We start from the raw sequence: 26165 nt of genomic DNA on the forward strand, positions 1-26165 counted from the left end.
TACAGCAATATATAGAATTTATAAAAGTGGGATACAACTGGGTGGAGAGTGCCAGCACAGGTATCAGCTTTCTTGACAGGAAGAATCTCTCTTCTTCAAATACAATTGTGCCCCAAGGACAGTGTAAGCTTCTAATTACAGCTTCTTCCCATGAATGCTGTTGGATTTTTAGCAAGGGCTAGTACTAGCATGCGAGTTAAGCGATTCTCCTACATGTCAGATTCCAGAGGGTCACCAGATGTTTAAAGGTGGTTGCTATTTCGATGGTTACATCTTACAATAGTTCTGACGGGAACTAACTGGTGTATGGTTACAACTGAAACAGATATACCCTTTTAAGTTTTTTTTTTTTTTTTAGTTTTACTTTATTTTTAATAAAGAAACAGCAAGACTTAGTATTTGGGGAACATGGCAGCTCTGTAACCAGAGCCAACGTTTCCTGAATGCATGTTTTAAACCTATATCATTAGTGTCACTATAATATAAATGCTCTTAGGTTACAATGCAGAAGGAAGGTGACATTCACAACATTTAACCCTTTGAAGTTCTATCTCTCTGAAGCATAGTAGGTGCAATACGTTTTAAAGATAAAAGTTAAAATTTGGGACTTTGTTTCCACTCTTAGATGACCCTGAAGAGTGGCAAATTTAATTGAGTGTGAACTACATTGCATCACGGTGTCACCAGCATCTCATTTCCTCCAATTTAAGGGTCATCTTAACTTCCTGGGTTTTGTTGGTTCGCTTGTTTTCTGTGTTTTGTTTTGTTTGGTTGTTCAGACTGTGTCCATGAAGTCATTCTCTTCTCTCTGGCAAATGGGCTCCTGTGTGAGGTCCCTGATTGCTTCCTGCCTAGCTCTCAAATATACAGCTTCGTGGTTCTTACAGAGAGAACGTTCCTGTAGATCCAGCCACAATTGTATTTGTCATGTGACGATGATTCTATTGCGTATGCATTTTAATCAGTTGGCACTTTCTGCTTGTTGTAGATTTGGACTTTTTTTATTTTTATTTTAATCTCTACTGCAGAGGAAATCGATCTTTTGTTTTTTTTTTTTAAATCTTTTCCTGTCTTGTCATTCTCTTTCCTCCTAACAGTTTATTCTAGACAGAAACTTTAACCGTGACTGTGACATACAGAACTCCCCATTGGTCTGTTGCGTACTTTCAGGCATCCCAAACAATTCTCCTTACCTTTCACAGACTCTGAGGCAGCTGTGTTAGCTCCTGAACAGTTCAAAGTTGTTCCACACAGGAGACCCCTGCCATAGCCCCAGGTACTTTTTTATTTCTCATTAGTATGACTTTTTGTCATACTTTGGTAAGTTTTGCTGTTATCGTCGTAAGTTCAGATCTTTAAAAAAAAATCTGTTTGACTTTTACCCCTATGACTTTCTTCCTTAAAGCTTCAAATATAGCCTTTATAGTTTCCTGCATTTTTGTTTTCTGAGGACTAGACATATCTACATGGCATTTGTTTCTTCTTTGTCTGTATGTCTCAATGGCCATAGCTAGGTGAGTGGTCCATTTGTGTCCCTTTGTCGTCTGCTTTGCCCACCACACTCTCCTATACATAAAAGAGGAGCCAACACTTGATGAGAACTTCGTATTTACATACTGAATGAATAAAATCAAGCAAGTTCGCATCCCGTCAATCCATATGAGCCCATATGTTAATTTGGCAGAGAATAAAATCTTTCCCTATATTTTCTAACAGAGGCTTGTAGCATAACATTATATAACACACTTTTACTAGTGACTTGACACAGAACGGTTGCAAAGATGGTCAGAAACCTGTATTTGTAAATAATTCCATAAACTAAACACAGTTGGTCTCATTATCACTAGGGGTGTAAAAAAGGGGAGCTTTAGAAATCAAATAGATAACTTGTCAATCCATTGAAACATCACAAGAAGCAATTATTTGGAGATTTTTATTTTGGTAAGTCCTTTTAAAAAATTGAAAAATGTTTTTTTTTTGACACTTATCATTTATGTAGCTGATCAGAATGCCTTTTGAACTGTCTTGGTATATATATTTTAATAATGTATATTATGCTGAGTTTAAATGTAAATCATTATTTTATATCAGTGTTATAGGCATAAAATTTAGGGCCTTCCATTAGGTGGACTTTCTGAATCTTAATATTACTTTATATTTTTCTGTAAACGTTGTATCATTTCTTGTGAAGTAATGTAGTTTTATTCTTAGTTTGCAAGTAACACCTATATCAAGACATTAGATTACTCTTATATAATCTTGTATTAGATGATTACCACAAAGCGCTTTTTCTTCATTGGTTTTGTTAGTTTTTTTTCTTCACTGTTTAATGTCAGCCATATAGAATAACAATGTGCCTTTAAATATGAATCTGTAATGTTTAAAAATGTATGTATATAGTATAGTGTTTCCCTTTGTAAGTTATTTGATTTCTATTAACAGATAATTTTCATTATCTTTCTTATTGAGTAAACTAATTACAGTTAGTGTAGAGAATTATGTATTTTATTTGTTAGTTCACCATAAAAATTCATGTACTTAGGTAGCTCATTTTTTTCCCACAGCATGTAATATAAGATTGTTGTGTCGATTTTTGAAAAAGTATCATGTGTATAATTTTATTTTATCATTGTTGTCTTGGTCTTCCATATTTATTCATCTATGTAATATGCAACATTTGTCAGTAAAAATCACTGTGTATATGAGTGGCAAAAAATGTATGTATATCTTTTCATATTAAAGTCCATCACAGCTCTTAGTACAGAATCTTTTTTAAAATGTTGGCAAAATGACCAGAGCACATATAAATAAATACAACACATTTAACTCTGCACAATAATAAAACAAAATAAAACGGCAAAAATAACAAAATCCCTTTATAGTATTAAGCGCTTTTTTTACGTAAAAACTTAGTAGCCAGTGCCTAACTTCACACTTGGGTAGATTAGTACCGTCATTCGTATTCCAAAACTGTGAGATTAAAATATAGAAGACATTTATATTTTATAGGTAACTAGCTTTTTTCAGTTTCTGTAATTGCGTTTAATTTTCAGATCATGTGAGAAATGGGATGAGAAGGGTTTGGTGTTGTTTTTGTGTTGTTTTTCTAATAAGTATAGCATTTCTAACCTATAGGCCGGAAGAATTCATTGCTCAGCCCTAGGTTTGTCTGAGTGGGGCTTGGGGTGGCTGGTCCTAAGCCTGAGTCTGTAACAGGGGACTAAGTTGGGGATGGCCTCTACTGGGCCCCTCTGAGGCCAGAGTAAGCAGGGGTCTGATGGTGCGCCCTGCGGTCCCCGCAGGTGGCAAGTACAATGAGAGACATCCAGCCCTTGCTGCTCCACTGCGACACGCTGAGCGCAGCCCAGGAGGCGCTCTCCCTCCCAGACATCTTCTTCAGCAGCCAGCTGCAGAGCGCGCCACTGCTCATCGAGGACCAGGGCCGCGTGGAGCTGCCAGAGGAGTTCGTGGACCAGGTGCCCCAGGAGCACAGATTGCAGCCCAAGGTGCGGTCGGCGTGGGGGAAAAAGGGTTGCGGGTGGCAGGGCAGGGGCTGTTGAGAGGATGCATCCCAGGGCAGCTTTCCACATGTCATGTTGCATTCAGGTTTGCTGGTGGCCCATGGTGGGTGCTGACCGACTCAACTGCTTTAGCAATGCATGCCTATTTTGCTTTAGAGCCACACTCTTATTTTGATTTTTTTTTTTTTTAATGTACGGTTGTGTGGGAACCTGGGATAGTGAGAAACAACTGTCACCCAGCACTGTGGAGGCGGATACTAAAGGATTACGGTCCAAGGCAAGCCTAAGCTATGTAGTATATTTTCAGGTCAGCCCGGGCTTCATGAGACTCTCTCTAAAAAGAAAACCCAAAACAATGACAGAAAGAAAAAAATTAACGTTGAGTTAGAAATGTTACTTTGCATTATTTTTGGAAACGTCAAATTACCTTTTTAGTAAACCGTTTAACCAACTAAAATGTCTAAGAATATGAAAGCTGAGAGTGCATATTTCTGATCATGTGGTTTGGGTGAGGGGGAAGTCTTACCAATAGCAACTAACAAGATTTTGAAAAGATCATGATTAAAGCGTCTTGGTTAAGAATTGTGCATAGTCATTTAAAGCATAAAACCTCACTGAAAAGCTAACCACCTCATGATAATGTTGGGACTTACCTACTTATGATCTCGCTTCCCAGCTGGCAACTCTGTTGAGTGACTTTCAGCTATTGAAACTCCATTGAGGAACATCATATAATGTTTCCATAAAATTAAAAACTCCTTTCCCCAATAATACATAACATAAATTTTCTTTTTTCTTTCTTTTTTTTTTTTCACCCCCACAAAACTCCATGAATAGTCTTATCCCTATAATTTCCCTGAGGAACACAACATTCAAACCTTTGTGTGCTACAAGGTGAGAAACCCTGGGAAATCTTTGGCTGAAAAAAATCATGAATTTGAAGTTACCCTGTCAACTCTATCATTTTTGAAGGGGATTAAAGTATAAGAAATACAGGGGAGAACTAAACACCACTGTGTTACCTATGCTTAGTGTCTCAGCCCCCAGTGTGGCAAAAAATAGAGGCAGAATACTTGGTTGTAGTACAGGGATTGAGAAAGGTACATCATTAATCCATGGCAGGGTTAAGAGACCAGTGACAGTGAAACTCAGGTCTTTGGTCCTACTGAGCACAAGCGGTAGCAGTGTGGAGAACACTGTGTTCACAATGGCTTTGTGCCCTCAGTCACCTTGTTTCATCAATGTGCTCCAATCTGTCCACTCAAATTACCATTTCTTTTTGGTAGGTGTGAGTGGGGACAGTGGTGATGTCAGGGTCCACAGCAGGAAACATGGAGAGGCGCATTCGATGTGTTGCCAAGATTTAAGGGCAATGTAGAGTAAACATTCTCCCTGTTTCGCTGTTACCCCTTCTGATGTGCCATGTTCTGAATTGAGCACATTTCATTATTCATACGAAGTGCATCGGTGGTGATGAAAATTTAGTGATCATTTTGATTTTGATTTGTTTTGTACTTCAAACAAACATACTTTAAACTACCCCAGCTAACCCTTATCATGGAAATGTCTAGAAGGCATTATGAAGAAATCCAGAAATTATGTTGAATTTTTAAAAAATATATTTTATTAATTTATTCATATTACATCACAACTGTTATCCCATCCCTTGTATCCTCCCATTCCTCCCTCCCTCCCATTTTCCCCTTACTCCCCTCCCCTATGACCGTGACTGAAGGGACCTCCTCCCCCTGTATTTGCTCATAGGGTATCAAGGCTCTTCTTGGTAGCCTACTATCCTTCCTCCGAGTGCCACCAGGTCTCCCCATCCAGGGGATGTGGTCAAATATGGGGCACCAGAGTACGTGTGAAAGTCATACCCCATTCTCCACTCAACTGTGAAGAGCATCCTATCCATTGACTAGATCTAGGTAGGGGTTCGAAGTTTACTGCATGTATTGTCCTTGGCTGGTGCCATAGTTTGCGCCGGACACCTGGGCCATTATGTTGAATTTTTATTCATAAAATTACAGATATTTAAATCAACACATGCAAACACTCTTGTTTGCAGTTTTATCATCTGGTAAAAATTCAGAACATAGTAAATGTGTTTACTTAGTATAGAACTCTCATTAAGAGGTATTTGCCTGCCGGTGGTGGTGCACGCCTTTAATCCCAGCACTTGAGAGGCAGAGGCAGGTGGATCCCTGTGAGTTTGAGGCCAGCCTGGTCTACAGTGTGAGTCCAGGAAAGCCAAGACTACACAGTGAAACCCTGTCTCGAAAAACAAAGAAAAAAAAAGTTATTTATATTTAAATAGCCCCCAATGTGTATTGGTTTTATTTGTTTCATAACTCTTTTCTATACCATTAGCTTTTAATTCCTGACACATATATGTCATAATGCAAAGTGGTGGTGGGTTTTAAATCACACAATTCTATGAAGGAACAAAGAAAAATTGTTCTGTATTCTATTTTAAACAGCAATGACAGGGAGGTGCTTTGGAGATTGCATGGAAGCTCCTAAGTGGAGAAGAAATGCTGAGGGACACAAAAGGACCTGTGGAAAAATCGCATAAGTCTGTTGTGATTTGGATGTGTTTACAAAGTCGTTGTCCTGTGAAAGTAATCTTTCAGTGAGACAGCAAGACTGAAGGTCATTTGAGAATGTTTTCCACAGAAAGAGTGAAGAGGAAGAAGTAAATATTACAGGGCCATAATCCTTCCCCGTAGTCAAGAGAGTACACACGGCTAGAGTGCTTAGATTGGTATTAAAAATGAAATAGAAGTAAAAGATTCATATCATCTTGAACTCCTTAAGTTGAAAAGACATGGCAGAATTCAAATAAGAAAATGTCAGGGAATTCAAGTTACCTCCTTAGTCAAAGGAAAAACAAAACAAAACAACAAACTTCCAGGATGGAGATGCTATAAAAATATCTCCCTCAGAAAACAGTTAAAATGATGAAGGCCACTATTAAAGTGATCACTCTGTGGCTTAGAAATAAAATTCATTGAGCCTTGACACTAACCTCAGCTTTATTCTATAAATAACCAAACAAATAAGTAAAAACTCAAGAAGCCCAACAGTGCTAACAGAACAAAGTCTTTTCCATCATTTTGAAATGACATATTGAATTTATTTGACTTTTTAGAGTTAATAGAAATTAAGAGTTAATGAATTTTGGATCCACAGAAATCAGGAATGCACTGTATTGTAAGAAAATGTGTGTGTGTGTGTGTGTGTGTGTGTGTGTGTGCGCGCGCGCGCGCGTGCGAGCACGCACGTATGCACATGGCGCATGCAGGAGAAAGCTTTAAGTCAATCCCAACAAAATTCCATATATAAAAATATTCCCTAGAGGATAAAGGAAGGCTAACATGTTTTAAAATAATTGTATTAATTCCTTGGGAATTTCAGACGATATTCTTTGATAACATTGACCCCCTATTACTTCTCTTACTCCTCCCATATCTACCACCACTGTCTTACCCACCAACTTCACTTCTTCTTTTTGAAAGAGTTTATCCAGTCCTATTTATGCTGCCAATAAACTCCTGGGTATGGGCCACCCATCCACTGGACTTGGTGTTCCTATCAAGAGCCGGACCATCGCAGAAAACTGACTGGCCCCTCCCCTCCCCAAATCATCTCCTCCATTATTGGTGGCGGTTTATGGGAAGATAGACTATTGACTAGGCTTATGTTAATCAGATCTTCTGCAGGCAGCCATAGTGCATGGGTTCATGAGTACAATCCTGCCAGGTCCTGAAGACACACTGTACTCTGCTCTTCTACACGCTTCCTGTCACCTCTCCAGTGATGTTCTCTGAGCCTTGGGGGTGATAATACAGATGTCCCATTTGTAGCTGATCACTTTGCTGATATTTATTCTCTGCCGTGTGACTAGCTGTGAGTTTCTGTGTTAACTACCAGCCACTGCTCACATAGACCTTCTCAGAGGAGATTGGGAACAGGACTAGTTATGATGAGTCTTCTGTCTCCTTCACAAAAAGTGTTATGCAATGAATGCTTTCGAAGGGCCCTGCCTGTGTATACTCAAGCATGCGAAGATCTCTAAAAAAAAAAAAAAAAGTAACACTTAAGATAAATTTGCATGTTTGTATATGTGTTTGACAGGACGCCAAATGTGGAGACCATGTTTAATAATCTTTATCTTCAAAAAGGTCTCCTATTCCTCACTGGTTTTTGTGACATCATCTCTGATAGTACACTTTTCCTCTCAGCGTCAGGCTACTGCCACTTACTTTCTTGCCTCTTTGTTCAACTACCCTGGGGGTCTAGACAGTAGCACTTGTCAATTGTCTCTAGCTATTAACATTTCCCTGGACATTTGAGGCAAATAGTGTGGAGTACAGTAAGTCAGGAGAAGGGACTGCCTCCTTTGCCTTGCTGAATCAGAGAGTTTGGTCCTGCAGATGAAATGTGTCTACACTGCCTCCTGACAGACAAGTCATAATTACCTCAGCACAGCGGTGAAGACACTGATATAAACACAAAGTCTTGCATTCAGTGTGGTTGGATGCACAAATCCAAATGATAGTTTCCTAACGTCATTCTCTAAATAGTTCAGAGAGAATGAGCAAGGATCTAATCAGAAAAACCGTGACATTATATTATGAGGAATTTTGCATTTTTTTCAGATGACAGTGAGAAAAAAGGTGGATATTGGAAGAATTAAACAAGGAATGTCACATTAAGAATAAATATGAACAAGAACAAAAATAAAACAAAAACACTACAGGATTCACGGCAAGATGGAGAGCTATATTGACTCATAAGAAACATGACTTAGTTGTGTTGGTGGTTTGGACTCCAGGAGGGAGTGTCCAAGGAGAAAATGTCCACAGACAGAGGGATGAAGGGGTAGCTCAGTGTGTAGCATCCAAGAAGCCCTAAGAGTTACTGCAACATCCCTGGGACCGCAAGTATTGACAATGAGGCCCAATCAATAATATTTAAAGATTCGTTGTGGTTGTAACTCAGAGAAAACACAAGAAAGACAAAGAGCGCTTCTGGTTAAACCACTAAATATGAGCAGTTCTCCATTTTACGACATAAGGGAGACAAGTATAGATGATAACGTTAGTAAGGCACGATGAAGTCGCTGACCAAACAAAGTCACTCACATTAAAAAAAAAATACAAGAAAGACAGCACTGTTCTTTAATAGCACTGTTTTGGACAGGGATGATAAGATATCCTGGAACACAAAAAACATCTGCTAGGATTTCACTCTGCCCTTCCTTTACTCCCCTGTAACACCTGGCAGGGATACAAGGGAGCCAAAATTAGGTCTGAATTTTGAGCATTTCTGTCCTCTATTCGATATATTTAGTATCTATTTTTGTTTTGTTTTGGTGCAGTGTTCCGAGTCAAAATCTGGAGAGAAAGAGGAGCCTCTTCTGCTCATATTTGCTCTCATTTAGCATGTAACATAGCACTTCAATAGAATAATAACCAAAAGTAATCTCCACATGTCTTTTGAGAATTCCTCAGAAATGAGCCTTGATTAATCTCTTGCCTAATTAAAACTGATTATTAAACTAGCTTGTCCCTGGACGACAGGGTAAAGTGGTGCTTTATCTTAAAGGAAATGGTTAATGTTCTTGTTGGTTAGAAAGTTTTGAAAAATAAAAGTCCGCTCTCAAAGGCAGTACTTGGCTGAGCTGTTAGTCCATAGCTGTGCTTGCAAAGCTCACACAGTTTTACATGAGGGGTGTTAAAATGACTGAAATGAACACAGTAAGCGGAACAAGAGTTCATTTGCTGTGCTACATGTAACACCGTGATTTGGGAATTCAGCTAGTTCCTTGGTATGTCACAAAGTCACTAACTTGATAGGGCAGGTAGTAGATCCTGAGAAAAATGAAGAACATCGTCAGGTTCATACAAAATGCTTTGAAACCTACAAAAACAAACAAACAAACAAACAAGCAAACAAAAGTGGTAATGAGAATAGGCTTAACATCAGACAGCACTATTTTTCTTAACTTAGATCACATCCCAACAACTATATTCTTCAGCCACGTTATGCCTGGCTTCAATGGATTGGTGGTATTCTTGATCATGAAGTGTCATCACTGTACAAAATCATAACTAGCCAAGAACAAATATGGAGAGTTTTGTTAATTTGCTACAGTGGCTATAGCCTTTCACCCCCATACCTTTGTCAGACATTACCTTTCTTGGTTGGAAGGTCCTGCACCAGGAGTCCCTTTTAGTTCAGCAACTAAACTTGATAAACAATAGGATTGGCATCTTTTCCTCTACTTCGATTATTCTTCCTGTCACTCACGTTTTACAGAGGGTTCCAGAGAAAATCTTGCTATGTACTTCAAGTTTCACTAAGTCACTTTGGCTAGTTGCACACTCCTGCCATCTTTTGAACGCTAAGATGGCAGACATGTACCACCACTCCTAACCAAAACCAGAGCATGCTGCTGTTTTGTTTTACCTCTGTTTGGGTTTGAACCTGTAACCTGACCCATGGTTAGTTAGTACTTCACCATAGAGATGTGAGATGTGTCACCAGCCTGACCGATGTTCTTGACAAAACAATTTCTGTCTCCTACTTTTGAATTAAAGTACTCTGAAAGTGTGTGTGTGTGTGTGTGTGTGTGTGAGAGAGAGAGAGAGAGAGAGAGAGAGAGAGAGAGAGAGAGAGAGAGAGAGAGAGGGGGGGGTAGGGAGAGAGAGGGAGAGAGGAGAGAGAGAGAGAGAGCTGGGGAAGAGCTATCTCACCACATCTCTTGGGTAATATATCTTAATTTTCCTCTAGCTTTTAAATTTTCATCTGATACAATCATTGAAATAACTGAAACTTTGTTACTCTAATATGTTTAGATTACTGTTATTTGTCACGACAGCAATGAGGTATCTTTCCGGCATGCTCTTTTCTCCCATAATCCTAAATTTAAAAAAACCAAAACAACAACGAAAAAAACCCCAGAGAACTTCTTCAAAGTTTGTTATTATATTATAGTTGAATCTGACACATCTAGGTGAAGTCTAGGAATTCCTGGGGAGATAAGAAGATGACAGAAGTTGTGATAAAAGAAGAGAGATAAATGTTGCCATGGCAATGGAAGACCTTCTGTTTTACCACCTCAGCCTTTTAGATATAACTCCTGCTGCAGAAGAATAATATAATGTGGCCTTCAAAGATCTGTGTTAGCTTTCTTGTTTTATATATGACACTATACTTTTATTTCAGATAAAGCCTGTGGTCATATTTGTGTGTATCTTCCAGAAAATCTTGCGAGTTTAGAGGAGACTTCTACTATAGTCAATATGCAAAATGTATTCTTTGCACATTACTCTTGGAATCCTTTTGTGTACCTATCATGATATTTTTATGTGGGAGCAAAGAGTAACATGCTTCTAAAGAAACAGAAGTTTTAAGATTTAAAGAAAATGTGTTGTTGCCTAAACACAATTTGAAGGAATTTCTTTAGGGCCTTGTTGCTTTTTAATATAGTCTAAATACCAAAGTGATATATCCTGTTTGGGGGAAGAAGGCATTAGTGAGTACAGACTCAATATTTTTATTAAAGTACTAGAGACAGTACTTTTGACATTATATGGACTTATTTTCTCTTTCTATGAGAATAGGTTTGAATGGGCTTACAGTGGTGATGCTTTTCTTCTGATTCGACATTTCTGTTACAAAAATCAAATAATGGGATCTGGGTGTGGTTACACACACCTTTATTCCCAGCACTTGGGAGGCAGGGACAAGTGGATCTCTGAATTTGAGGCCAGCCTGGTCTATAAAGGAAGTTCTAGGACAGCTACACAGAGAAACCCTGTCTTGAAAGATGAAAGGGGAGAAAAAAAAATAAGTAGAGGAGAAAGAAGAAGAGGAAGAGGAGGAGGAGGAAGAGAGTGGAAATTAGTGCTAATGTTTAATGGGTTGGCCTCAAAACGTTTTACATCTGAAACGAGATCAGGTGTATAGTTTTTCATTCTTTCATTAGTTGTTTGAGTGCCTACCATGTTGTGAGAATTTTAGGTGTGTTCCAAAGAAGTAAATTATATACAAAAGAATGACGGTATTTGTCATTGTTGTTTTAGGATCAGATTATCAGTTCCTTGGAAGTTCCTCTTACTGCCTTGTTTGCCTCCTTAGTCATAGTGTCGGAAATCTGAAGTGTGTCTTACACAGGAGAAGTAAGCCTGTCCTGTATTTATAAAACACATGCTCAAAATGACAAGGAAGGGCAGGACAAGCTAGGACAGGACAGGTAATATGACAAGGACAGAGTATTTTCGTCACTTTTTGACTAAAATATTTGTCTTTTAATTTTTCTCTTGTAGAGTTCACTAGTACATAGAGGCAGATAATATTTCTAATGTATTATATCATATGTACAGTTTGTTAGACCGACTATCTTTCCTCAAGTACAAATATATTTAATGGAAGACCCATGAAGAATTTTCAAAGAAATTATTTCTTTGGAAATACTTTTGTTTAGGGTAGGGAGAAATAACAAAATATATTCTAAAACAATGATTTTTGTTGAGGTACAATCATGGGTTGATGACTAAAATAACTGCACATTCAATACAACTTTTACCCAGTTTGGTTCACTTATTTGTTGTGCCCGTGGCATATGAAGTACCTCTCTCTTGTTCTATTCCTGTGCTTACTAATAGCATAGTTGATGTTAAATGTGAGGCTAAGTAAGCAAGGTGCACAGCTGGCACCATTATTTGGTGGGATATAATATCAGTGAAATGAACGGATATACCCCCGGTATATTACAAAACTCCCATGTCCGTAGGACAATTTTTAAGCGTGGCTAGAAAATGATAGAGGAGGCAATTCTGGTGAACTGGATGATGTGAACAAAGCTCCAGCAGGAGAAAGGGAACACATTTTTATGTGACTGAGGATACTATAAGAGAATAGAGAAAGATCTAAAAGATCTGAGGAAAGAAATAATGGGGGAATGTGTGCAAAATGGGCTAAGGCCCTCTTGTAGGAGGTAACTTACATGCCAGGTTGGAACTTAATGCATTGTTTTGCCTATAATGGAGAGTCTTTAAATGCTCCTAACAAGAGTTATAGTTTAGTGCAAGACAGGATTATGGGGGAAATTCCAATACAGAAGAACTTGAAAGTAAAAAAAAAAAAATAGTTATGTTGTTGCCATAGCACAGAAGGTAATGATGTTGGAAAGGACAGTGTCAATGGTAATGGGACACAGAAGAGCGCAGGGAGAGGCTCAGACTTCGAATCCGCGGTGCCTGGCTGCTAATTGGACATAGGAGCAAAGGGTGAGGGGAAAATCAAACATGCCTAGGTCACTGTGTGGCACCATTCTCAGAGTTAGGACTTCAAGAGGTACATTTGGCTTTTCAGAACTGAATGAGGAGTTTGATCTGAGACGTATTGAAATGGAGTTGCAAATGTGAAGCAGATACAGAACATAAGCATCCTGATATCAGTAGGTAACCTAATCCTTGTCACAAAGGTTGGGGGTGTCTGGTAGAAACCGTGAAGCCAGTGAAGTTGAGATTGCCAAGGCTGAGCACAGGCAAGAACAGATCCTGTGGATACGTTATGTATGGGGGTGGGGGGGAAGGTACTGAAGGCAGCGGTGCCAGAAACCATTGGTTAATTGAGGTGAGATGCCAAGTTCGCCAGAGGTTGCCTCCTCTGGCTGGTTCCGCTGATGCTAATCCAAAGGGAAGTCATACACATGGACTAGATGATGATGGAGCCTGGACTAGAAGGGTGAGGAAACAGGAGTGGCTTGGGTACTTCCTGTCAAATTGTTGCCTTTATGACTTTTCTCAAATGTCCTCTCTATAAAAAAGAGCAAACAATAGGGGATTAGGTTTGCAAGTATAATTGGTAGACATGACAGAGTTTGACTCCACCTGGTGATTTGCTTGGTTTTTACAATGTCCTGCTTCCTCTCGGTTTTGATCATTGACTAATGAGCTAGTTTTAAGGGCACAGATCAAATGAATATATGGGAGAATAATTTAACAAAATATTAAAAATGTCATTCTGAGAATCTTTTAATATTTTAAAAAATAAGAGGAGACACTGGGATAATTCTAGTAAAATGTAATGACAGGTTGTATAGTCCCATAAGTTGCGAGTGAAAGACTAAAAATGTGTTATGTAGTGTGTAACAGCATCTAAAACCACACACACACACACACACACACACACAAACACACTACATATGCACACACACACATACACACACAACATAATCACACTCCACACATAAAACATACCACACACACATACATATACACCACACACACACAAACACACCACACATGCATATAAACACAAAACACAAAACATACAACACACACACTATAAGAATCCTTAAAAGATAATTTTAAACTCTTAAGAATTAAAACATGGCAAAACTATGTAGTAAAATCACTCATCATAATGAGCCTCAGGAGCTTAGTGTACAGCATGGGTGTAGAATGTTTACGTAGCATGCCCATGTTGCCTCTAACACCACAAACAATCAAACTGAAAAAGAACCTACACTATGAAAAAGACATATTTCTGTTTTCTTATACCAAAAACACTTAAATCTACCATTATGTCTGTATTCAATAATACATACACTAACCCTTTTATTCTCTAAAACTCCCAGATATTTATAAACAACAACAACAATGAAAAGCATTGATTCTATTTGATAAAGGTTTTTTCCCTCTCCACTTTTTAGCTCAAGCTAGCCTTGAACTTGTGACCTTCCGGCTTCTGCCTCCCTAGGGCAATGATTCCTAGTGTGAAGAGCTATGTTCGTTTAAACTTTTGATGTTACTTGTGAAAATATTTTTATTAATTTAAAAAATTTTTTCCAAATACACCCCTACGTAGGGCCATCAGCTGAAGCATGGTGGGCCTACCAGGGCTCTATTCCTTGAAAAAGAAAACTGTATCTCATTCTCATAGAAGCTATCAGCTAATGATTACATATTTCTAATGTAAACATTAGTCGCTTGATCAATAGAACCATAAATAAGCCAGACATGCCACATAAATTTCCATTGTAGGTTCAAGGGAGCCTCCAGGTGAAACACTACATTTTTTTTGTTTACTTGTTTTTGTTTTTGGTTTGTTTACTCTTTGCCCTCTTTAAAATATTTTTAAATTTAAATTCTTAAAAGTTGGAGTTGCTCAAAGTATTGCACTAACCACAGACAATACAATAGTAAACATCGAACCCCTACTCTGATCTAGCCAATGGACAGGACATTCTCCACAGTTATGTGGAGAGTGGGGACTGACTCTGACATGAACTGTGGTGCTCCATATTTGACCATGTCCCCTCGGTGGGGAGGCCTGCTGGCACTCAAAGAAAGAATAAGCACGATACCAAGATGAGATTTGATAGCCTATGACCATATAGTGAGGGAGGAGGTCCCCCTCAGTCATAGACCTAGGGGAGGGGAATAGGGTGAAGTGGGAGGGAGGGAGGAATGGGAGGATAAAGGTGATGGGATAACAATTGAGTTGTACTCTGAATAAATTAATAAAATTAAAATAAAAGGGAAAAAAGAGTTGGAGTTAATCTTTGTTTGCCATGTTACAAAACATGTCCCTTTGATGAGACTATTATACATCCATTTTCCATAGCATGATTCTTCTTTATGGCTTCAGAAAAACTACCATTGAATGTAAATATTACATTGTCCTTATCCTACCTTCCGCTGAGGAATTCCTCTGTTGGACGCATAACGCAGCTACCTTGAGCACTGTGAGCAGTTTCACAATAGGCTGTGACTTGTAGGCATCTCTGTAATGTGTTGACTTGGAGTGCTTGCAGTAGGTGCTCAGGAGTTTGGCTGAGTAGTTTTCGAGAAATTTCCACAGTGATTTTCCCAGTGCACGTACAGCTTCGTAGTCACGTCGGCAGCATATTTGCTTCCTTTTTTGGTCCATCTTTGTGTCAGCTTTTGTTGTGTGTTTGTTTTTAATGACTGTCATTCTAACTGAAGATGGAATTTCATCGTAATTTTGACTTGAATTTCTCTGATGGTGAGATGGGATTATTTTTTTTTTCAGATGAATTTATTGACCATTTGCTATTCACTTTTTTTTGTGAACTGTCTGCTGATTTAATTAGTCATTCATTAACTTGGTTGTTTGCTTTCGTGTTTTTTGAGTTTTATATGTATTCTAGATATCACCTCTCGGTCAGACGCGTGGCTGTGCAGGTATTTCTTTTTTTTCTTATTCTGTAGGGCGTCTCACAGATCTCTGTTCCTTTTATTCTATGTTGTGTCTATGGGTTGCTTACCCTTCCTTTTTCTCCTTTTTGACAGAGTGAAAGATCAAACTCAGGGTTTCCTACATTATTGAAAAGTACCCTGCCTACTTACACTCAACCTGCTTGTTTATTCTCAATATATTTTATTGATTCTATATATGTCTCCCAAACTATATGACTATACAGTAAATAATTAAACACACATGTGTTATCTGCTTACTTAGTATCTCTTCTTCTGTTACCTGTTGAATGTTCTCAATGGCAACAGCAACAACACACTGCATGTATTATAGGCTAACCATATGTACTGGCTTGTGCACAGTGATTATAGTGACTTTAAGTATAACCTGCCATTTGATAACCTACAAAACTATGAAGTGAGGTAAATTGTAGGATAACTTATCAAAATTATCAGTGATTAGGAAAGACTTTAGGTAGTCTTTGCCTAATCGAATATATTTGTGCAGAAATAGTATAACCCTTTCATTTATTTGGGGTTCATTGTAGGGCTCCTAACTTTAAAAAGTGGCATTTGCTTGTTTGTTTAAAAAATTCTAAGTCTGAGTTTTATATAAATAGACACATCAATTGCATTTTACTGTACAACATTAAAGTTTTAATTTATAATTAGGGCAAGATAGTTGAGAAATTATCAACATAAACTTTAAAGTTTGAAGCTAAAATCACTTTTGTTAGTTTTAATGGAATATAGAAAATAAAACTGATTTCTTGAGACATATTATGACTTTGAATTTGACCAACTTGTATTTCCCTTTCTGTACATTTAATTAAACAGTTGGCAAAAAAAAAGTGTCTATTTCTGTAAAAATCAATGAGTTTGAGTTTTAGTGTGACTTATTTCCTGGAGACTAGAAGCCAATATTGTAGATATTTTGAAAACAATAGGAGTTAATTTAAATCAGACTTTCAGACTCTGGTTGAGGTATCACCTGCAAATAAAGAAAATTCACATGTTCAAGAATTGTCCCAAGAGCATGGGTGTAGGTGTAGAGAGGTAGTAAAAATGTCATATGCATGTTCATTGCTGTCTCCACTGGTCAGTTGTTCCCTGGGGCTCTTTCTGTGTTCATAAGGAAATAGTTTACCATAGCGTTGCGATGTAGCTCAGTAATAAAATACTTTGGAAGAATACACACACACACACACACACACACACACACACACACAGAGAGAGAGAGAGAGAGAGAGAGAGAGAGAGAGAGAGAGAGAGAGAGAGAGAGAGAGAGAGAGAATGAGAATACAGAGAGAGAAAAAGCAAGCAAACACTAATGGAGCTTACTCTTACAACAAATTGCACTCCATGAGTATTTACATTATATGTTTTGTATGCAAACTTGCTCATTTCAACTCTTATTTCTAAACAGTTCCCTGGCTCAGCTAAGGTTTAATGATGACAGAGTGAGCAAAGACTGATTCTGACTTCTGGAAACCCATGCTTTTGTTGTTATTCTGAGTCTATGGAATAGAAATACCCCAGTACTTCATTCCTGAAACTTTCTTCAACACTGCTTAGGTAAAAATCTATTAAAACGACGCTGACCTTTTGTGTGGGGCATGTGATTTTGAAAAATCAATAAATGTTGATGACTAAATTATTGGGATTTGTTGGAAACATTTGCATTTGAAGAGAGTGAGGGCAATTTATTTCTTTTTTGTGGGGAGCATACAAAAATTAATAAAATGTTGATGACATTATACAGCCCTCTAATTCACTAAGGAACTTAAACTGTTCGTGGATATGCCTACATGTAAGTTTATTTTACTTACATCGGTATACAGTCCTTGAAAGAGGGATATATTCATATCCATCATTTATTAAATGAAGCCTTTAATTGTCTATTTCTTATCACAAAGTTAATAATAGAGGTCACCACCTCTGAAAGCATAAATATACATATAAAATATTTGCATGGTTGTATTGGTATATCATCCATGATAACACAAGTGTTAAAAAAAAAAAAAGAACACAAGTGTTTTCATGCATATTTTTCTTCAGACCAGAATATCAGTAAAATAATTAGCAGCTCTTCTACTCCATACAAGCTACTAGCATTCTGTAGGCCTGACCTGCGCTGGAATAAAGGGCTACAGTTCTGATTTCAGTTGTTTGCTTCTGGGCTTTTGGGGAACTGCTCAGTAATCCCTTGGGAATACAAAGGGGGAGGGAGGGCAAGGAGCCTTGCATCATGCTGCGGTAGCCTCAGGGGTTCATTCAAGCACCTCAGTGGCTTGCTGTGGTGAACACCAAGAACAGCCTTGCAGTTCAAATGACATTGTAATTAAAGTGCTTGATTTCAGTCAGCCAGCATGCATTCATGGCAGACCAAGTCCCTGTGTAAACAGATGACCACATCTAGATACATGAAAGACAACTTAAGTTTTACCTCCTACCTGGCAAGACATTGCAAATCAAAAGAGAAAAATATAAAAAAGGCAAAGCAAACAGTGATTTTTACCTCACCACCGGGGTGGGGGGTGGGCCTGGGAAGCTTAGGGTGACAGAATTTCCATTTCCAATGTGCCTCTGATTTTCAAATAACAGCCCAGAGTTTCTTCGCGTCTGCATTGCTTTGCCCTAGGAACTTCTCTAAAAAGGCAAGAAGTTCTTTTTAGTATCCAGGGCACATTTGTTCGCCCGTGGAAATATTATTTTCACTTCCCACAGGCAAGTGTTATCAGATGCTATAGAGTCTCTGTGTGTTGCCCCATAGACATAGAAGGTATGCGGAAAAATCTTTTTGGTGTAGAGTAAATTATGTATTTGGTTTCATTCGGTCAGTTTCATAATAGAAAGCAGTCAAGAAGCCAAAACTAATATTTAGTAGGGTTGATGATCTCTTCCCTTAGGAGTGATCTTGGAATCACTCAGAAAGCCTATACCATTTAAATAAGGGCACAGGTTTATACTGACAGCGTGAGGATGGACTGCTATTGAGCCAACAGAAGTAGCATATTTGTAGCAAAAAAAAAAAAATTTCCTTCTCTTCAAAGTTGGAATCAAATCTTGCATGACTAGGAGTGAGAAAAAAAAACTTTATCAGCAAGATCATTAATAACTCGGGACTCAGCTTTTCAAGTTACAATTAGCTGCTCAACAGCTGTGACCTTCAGGAGCTACTCATTATTGTGGGCCCTGTTTGTGCACTCCCACTCCAGAGCTCTTTTCAGAAATAGTTTCTCTGACATCATTGACCCCAAGGGTCAGTGTGAGAGATGAGTCTTCAGGCACTCATTTGTAAGTCTTGTTTCTGCAGCATGGTGGTGGTGTGTGCGTGCGTGAGTGCGTGTTTGCGTGTGTGTGTGTGTGTGTGTGTGTGTGTGTGTGTGTGTGTGTGTTTTTAAAGAATTCAGTTGATGCTTAGTTAGTGGATCATTGTAAATGCAGCTGTTTGGTCCAACCCCAGTTAGAATGATGCCTGCCAGAGAGTGGGGCACTCTTGGGAGCAGGCAGCAAGGCGAGTTAGTGGCCTCAAGTACAGAGTAGAACCGATGGTAATAACACAGACTCTGCTTTATTTTGATGTGTTCCTAAATGTCTGAACACGCATGCTTGCCAAGCTGTGTCATGCACTGCACCGCATCTCAATGGATCAGCAGGGATTTTAAACCTGCTGTGAGTTTGGCATATACTGCAACCCAAAGAGAAAGTGGGGATTAGAAAACTGTAGTCAAGTATGAAATGAAAGCTCAGTTGGAAAAGGAGGACTGGATTATTTTCAACTTCTTGCCTCAGTTCCTTTATATCTGAGGAACATATGACTCTTAAGAGAAGGGGATTTGCTTTCGCAAGGCAAGGTGTGACACCTAATCCCTCTGTTCAGAAAGTAGACTTAATTAGGGAAAAGCTCTCCATCATAGCATGAAAGCCTAAGTCCATTGGCAGGAAGAGCAATACAGTTTTTAATTGATAACAAGTTTTCTGGCCAATCCAAATCCAAAATTAAATCGTGGACCCGGAGAGCATCTTGTCAGTAAAATGTATGTGTGGTAAAGGTTTTACACGTGAATGCTTGGCAATATCTGAAGCTGTTATAGTAAGTCAAATGGGATCCCTGGAACAGAAAAGGTGGACTCGCCTCTTGCTCTGACACTTCCAACCATGCAGGCCAGGATAATGCTTCTAGCCTGTGTGTCCCTTGAGTTTTCATTTGTAGTAGTGAATAGACCAAGTAGACCTGATGATATATAAAAGTCCTGGAAATCTGCCCTATATTTCTGTCTCACTCCATGATAACTTTTAAATTAGTTTCCTTCTTCCTCATCTCAGTATCAAGAAGTAGAAACCGGAGGGAGGCAGAGCTACTGCCTTCAGTTGGCCAAGGCATGGGGCTCCATTGGGTAGCTCCAAAGCCTGTGGCCACAGTCAGCCGTAGGTCAACTCAGTGAGTCACAAAACAAAAGGGAAAGACTACACTTGTAGGAACATTAAGGATTTAATGATTACTATAAGTTCTTAGGAATAGAAGGGGGGCATATTTGGTCAATACTGAAAACACTAAGTTAAAGTACATATTTATGCTATCAGAAAACCACTGCAGGCAATATTCCCCAAGGGGGAAAAATGAAATAATGGTGTGATTTTGTGTCAGTGCTTCTGTCGTACTGAGCCACAAGTCGCCTGAGCAAAAGCACCAAGTGCATTGTTGTTACTGGACAGAGTAATATGAGGGCTTTGCTAGCAGAGAGAATTACAGAAAATGAAAGATTCAGGGCAAGTCAGGGGAAAAGGAGTTCATGGCCTCTACAGAGAAAAAAGTAAAAAAAAAAAAAAAAGTTCCTGAAAGAGCTTTCCTCTGCCATCTTGGTTGTCTTTACTTGGTTCACCCCCAGGGAGAGTTCATCCTGAGAGAACAAGGCCAGCAGGTGAGAATAACAGAAAACAGCTGGGTGTTAGTCAGGGCAGCAGATGCTGTTTTCTGGTGGGTGTTTTTTTTTTCTTCTTTCTGTTCTTACTGACAGCTGGGCAAGTCACATGTGGTTGAGTCGTCCAGCTAGACTCCGTAATGGACCCTTTTGGATCCCATGTCCATGCCCTTGAAGGCTTGTTTGTCAAGGAAATATAAAGAGAGAACAGATTGGAGATGCAGTACTGACATTCCTCCATAAAGACAATGTGTTCCCCCTCTCCTAGCTCATCGCCAAAGCTGCTCCCAAAGAGGGAGAAGAAAGAAACGTGAGCCCTGTGTCCCTGGTTTACCCAGGGAGCAGATCCTTGTTGTCTTTCCAGAGAGGGCTGTCTGCTGTAAGTTTAAGTCTCAGTTATCCACAGTTCCCCTGTGACTCCAAGGGTGATCTTTGCCTTGTGAGAGCAAATAATCTCTAAGGAAGGATAGACAGACAGACAGGCAGGTGAGCCTACAGACTACATTCCATCGGGAAGAATGTGCTGCTATTCCCTGAGCTGGCTACATCTTTGAAACCATCCCACATTGTGCCATATCCAGTGTGCCAGTTATGGCCACATTTATGTGGGGGCTGTGGAAAATTTATCCAAACATTAACCTGTGTGTTATTGGCACCCATATACTCTTTGACTGAATTAATTGCATAGTTTTCCATGTAGGTGATGATAAATATGTAAAAGCAAGAATATAATGCAAATCTGAGTATTCTCATAAAATGTTTGATTTAAGTGGAACATCTGTGATTATACCTTCCCTCCCGAAGGGACTGTGGCCACAGATTTTAAGACACTGTTCTGTAGCTAGTGGACTGTGTATATTATGAGCAAATATATATTTTAAGTGAAATACTTATATGCTGATGTTTAGTGTTGAAACGAAAGGTTTGGGGAATAGCCCTGTATCTAAACATTCACTGAAAAAAATTTCAGTTCTAAAGTTAATGCGAACTAAAGAAAAACCGTTAAGAAAAAAAAAATCACACATGCACCTGCCAAAAACACCCACTATAGAGGCTTTCAGCATATTTTGGTAGTTTTATCTATTCATGTATTTTTTTTTAATGTAGTGAAGGTAATGACTGAGTAGCTTTTATCCATCTTTCTTTCTTCAACTAAGATTCTAAAATCACAGACTCTGAAAGTGTTTACAGCAGTTGTCTTTGCATGCTCTTCCTTTAAGGAGGGCAGGGCTGACTTTAATGTGATTCTCTTGTCTGTGCCATTTCCTTTCAAGTAAAGGTCTTTGCACAGCAGAACCGCACATTCTTGAAGTGACATGGTGTGTCTTTATCCTCTCTTCTTAGAGCCTCAACTCAGTCTATTTTAATCTTTACATTAACATTGCTTTTACTGAGATCGCCATGTGTTTCTGTTTGTCCAAATGTAGTATTTGTTCCCTCTGCCTTTATCCTCATTTGCTTCTCAGCATACTTTAACTCTTTTGACACCCATGTAATACTCCCATTCCTTTTTCCCTCGTTTTAATTTTGGCTGCACATTCACAGAATTGAGTTAATGTTGATTTCTCATCCAATGGCACACTACTGCAATTCTTCATGTTTTTAAAAAAATATTTGTTGTTGTTACTGCTGTTTTATATGTTTTTCTCATTGTGGTAAACAAAATAATGATGTTGTCCCACAGTGACATCCATATTTGAATCTCTGGAAGACAAGTATGAGCTTTCATGTGAAGGAAAAATGATGTGAAGTAGATAGGTTACCTTAGAGTATTTGGTTGTGTTCATTGTAGTTACAGCAATTCTTTGATGTGGAAACAGAAGTAAAGAAAAACACAAACATACAGTATTTGCTCTTTGTGGAACATGAACAAGTGAACAACTAGAAGTTGGAATTTATTCTCCACAGCAAAACAGAACACAAACTCCATGTCCTATTGTTGTAGGTCAGTGATATTTAAGCCAGATTTGAGCAACTTAACTCTAAGATAAAATTTGTACAATAATAATTACTTAATATAGAGGTAATTTAGGTGAGGCTGGCAAAATGGGTCATCAGATAAGAGCACAAGAAAGGGTCTTCTACAAGGGTAGAATACCCAAGTTTGATTATTAGAATCCATGTAAGAAATATCAGAATTGCATTTAATTGATACCTACTGTGTGGCCTCTGGTGGTACCTATTCTCTCATACACTTATCTTGACACACACACACACACACACACACACACACACACACACACACACACACACACTATAGTAGAAAGAAAGGATAGATAAAGGGGTAAAGAAAGGCTAGTTCTTCCATGGATATCTTTTTTTTCTCTCTCTTTATTTTGTCCATTCCAACAGATCATGATATTGTGTCTTCCATATTAAGAATTGCTCTTCTAATTTCAGTGAACCCTCTCTACAAACATACAAGCCACATAAACATACATACAAGCTTAGCTGGGCCTTACTCCTCTCATAGCGGATTCTGAATACAGTCAATAAGATTAATCATCAAAGTCTGTATCTTGTCAACTTGACACCCAAATACATTACTTTAAAGCATAATGTTCCATTCACAACCCCCAAAATACTTATGCTCACCTTCTAGTGCAAAGGGAATCAATTCAGATTTGAGAGTCACTTGTAGACCAGGCTGGCCTTGAACTCACAGAGATCCACCTGCCTCTGCCTACTGAGTGCTGGGATTAAAGGCATCTGTCCTCGCCACCCTGTGAGCCTGTCCATTTCCTGGCCAGATATAGCCTTATTGTGTATAATAACCCTGAAGCCTTACTTCTGTCACTTTACTTCTAAATTTCTAAAATGTGCTGGGGTCTAGAAAAAACAAAGTTTGCATTGCAGTTGTTAAAAACCAACTATTATCCATACTAAATAATCATATGATCAAAGAATGCATGTACAATCTTACAGTAAAATAAGGGGAATAAGTAGCATTGTAAGAAAATATTGTAACTTTCATCTCGCCTCTTATGTATTTTAGAACTCTCTGTTCTTCATCAAATGCAGCAGTATAGTTTGGCTACAGACAAAAGAGTTCCACAGAATTCAGTGGACACCTCAGAAAAGTATCAATGACTTCACAGAAGTATCGCATAATTCATTACTATTTAAAGTGGTGGCCTGCAGATACTTCGTATTAATAAATTAGTAGTAACTTAACATATGCTTTTACAGTCACACCCTCCACCTTCCCCTGTTTTTTGTTTTTTTGTTTTTTTTTTTCTTTTTGGATAGCCAGTTGGGGCTGCTCTGCTCTAGCCTGTTACATGTTCGTCACATTGGAGTGTCTGTTTTTAACAACTCTGTCACATGGGAACATTGTGTTAGTTACTCCTGTGTAGACGATTCTTCTTCACGTTTATATGGGAAGTGTTCCTTCAACTCTCAGCTTGATTACCACCTTTGAATAGAGACTTTTTCTTTTAAAAAAGTATTCATCAATCCCTGGTTATTCTGTGGAAGAATAGGTGTTATTTTCATGTTATTTAAAATATTTACTCCTGATATTGATGCTCCCAATCGTTCATGCTTTTAATCTCAAGAGGCTGAGGCAGGAGAATTGTAAGTTTAGTTTCAGCCCTAACTGCAGTACAAATACCGGGCCAAACTAAACTGTAAAATAATACTCTCCTTCAAAAAACATCCTATATATGTAATATATATATATATATATATATATATATATATATTTACATATGTGTGTAGATACACACACACACACACATACACACACACACACATATAACCCAGCTTACTCCTATCCCAGTCAATATTAGATACCGCCATATTTGAAACATTTTTCCTAGTTTAATGATTGCTATCTCCAAAAGACTTTGAACAATTCCTACACCTCATTAATAACAACCAAATTTTAGAATAATGTTTCTGATTAGAACTAGAATGTTCATAAATGCAGTAATTTATAAACAGCATGATCACCTAGTAAATTGATAAGATTTTAGTTTCTGTGCAATCTGTTGACCAGCTTAACGTCAGTAATAAAGTCTGTCAGAAGGCCTGTTCTATCTTGAGTTTCATACAGTATCTAGTATATTTGTTGAAAGGAAATCTATTGGAAATCCATCCAATATGGTTTTTAGTTTGTCTTTGAAAAATATTTTGATATTCAGAATTGTACTTTGTCAAACAACACTGAAATTACATAGGCTCAAAGGCTCCATGTCTTTGTGATTCACTCAAGACTGTGACGTCAAGCAGAGATTGGCTACTGAATTTTTCTGTTTCTACTAATCATGAGGCCACTTTGAATGGGTTGAAAATATAGACAGCGCCATTAATAAAAGGACTGCCAAAACAGAGGAAAATAATTTCCTTCTTGTAGAAAAGAGAATGGTGAACTTGTGGGTTTATTTTCTGGCAACACAGGTCTGCATATGAGCCTGTCCATCCCTCTGGAAATTTGGCATGCAATATGATATTGTGAGGATTCTGGTTCTTTTGATGTCCTTTGATCTTTGTTGAACCACTTTGTGACTCAATCCAGAAAAATTTGTAGATATTTTGTGTGGGAAGTGCTGGCTTGGTGCTATTGCTAGCTAAAGGGTGTTGGAGGAAGAGTGTACTTGTGAGTCCAGAAGGACTGTTCTCTGGGAGACTAATTGATTTTAAGATGTTGGCTAGGACTGAGCCTTAAAGCCGTGATATAGTTATTAATTTATGGGTCATTAATCTAGGGAGCTGGCCAACTAAGTTGTTATCTTGCTGAATAATTGCTCTATAAATCCAGGTTAATCCAAAGTATCTTATCATTTACATTGTAAGTCCAGGCTTTCTTGTTCTCTAGAGTCAATGTGGCGTTGTGGTGTGTGAGTTAATGGTCACATCTGGGTAGGGTGTGTGTTCTCGTGTGTGTGTGTGTGTGTGTGTGTGTGTGTGTGTGTGTGTGTGTGTGTTGGATGAGTCCAGGTGCTTGTGTATATATGAGTGAAGAGCTATGTTTATGTAAAACACTTGAAAAATTATCAATGGAGTATTATTTACAGTTTTACTATCTTATATTTTCACACAACCGCTCATGCTTTATCATACTATAGGTAAACACCTGACCCAAGGTGACTGTCCAAGTTCCCTTTAGTTTGAAAGGACTCTAATGTTATTTCTCTGGTTTCTGTTTGTTACTATATTTAGCGATTTATATAATAAAATTATTTATATTATGTACTTACATAATATATATTTATATATAATATTTACATTAACAAATGCATAGTGGCATGTACATAATTTTGACTCAATGAAAACATATCTCAAAATTAAAAATTTATAATTTTAGCCAAAGTTGAAAATGTTTATTTTTGAATATCTTGGATGCTAGGGTACACTACCTTTTTTTATTTATTCAGGTCTATGCTGGATTAACTACAAACTGTGACAGTATTTATAGCATTAAATAAGGAGTTGAATATGGCAGATTTTTTTAAAGAATTTTTTCTTACCTCTTGGGCTGT

General features: G+C 38.2%; 1 protein-coding gene across 26 annotated transcripts in view; it reads left to right on the plus strand.

Annotated features, from left to right (window-relative positions):
• Nucleotides 1-26165, plus strand: part of ADGRL3 (adhesion G protein-coupled receptor L3) — a 737803-nt gene that overhangs the window by 277357 nt on the left and 434281 nt on the right. For 17 of the 26 annotated variants that reach the window (XM_084758697.1, XM_084758684.1, XM_084758710.1 and 14 more), the window contains one exon: nucleotides 3303-3506. The exons of the other annotated variants lie outside the window; for them this stretch is intronic. In XM_084758697.1, coding sequence (XP_084614823.1) covers nucleotides 3303-3506 — 204 coding nt within the window. The remainder of the gene's footprint in view (nucleotides 1-3302; nucleotides 3507-26165) is intronic. 26 annotated transcript variants of the gene reach the window in all.

This window comes from Acomys minous (assembly GCF_964271855.1).
Source record: "Acomys minous genome assembly, chromosome: 15".
In the NCBI taxonomy this organism is placed as follows: Eukaryota; Metazoa; Chordata; class Mammalia; order Rodentia; family Muridae; genus Acomys; species Acomys minous.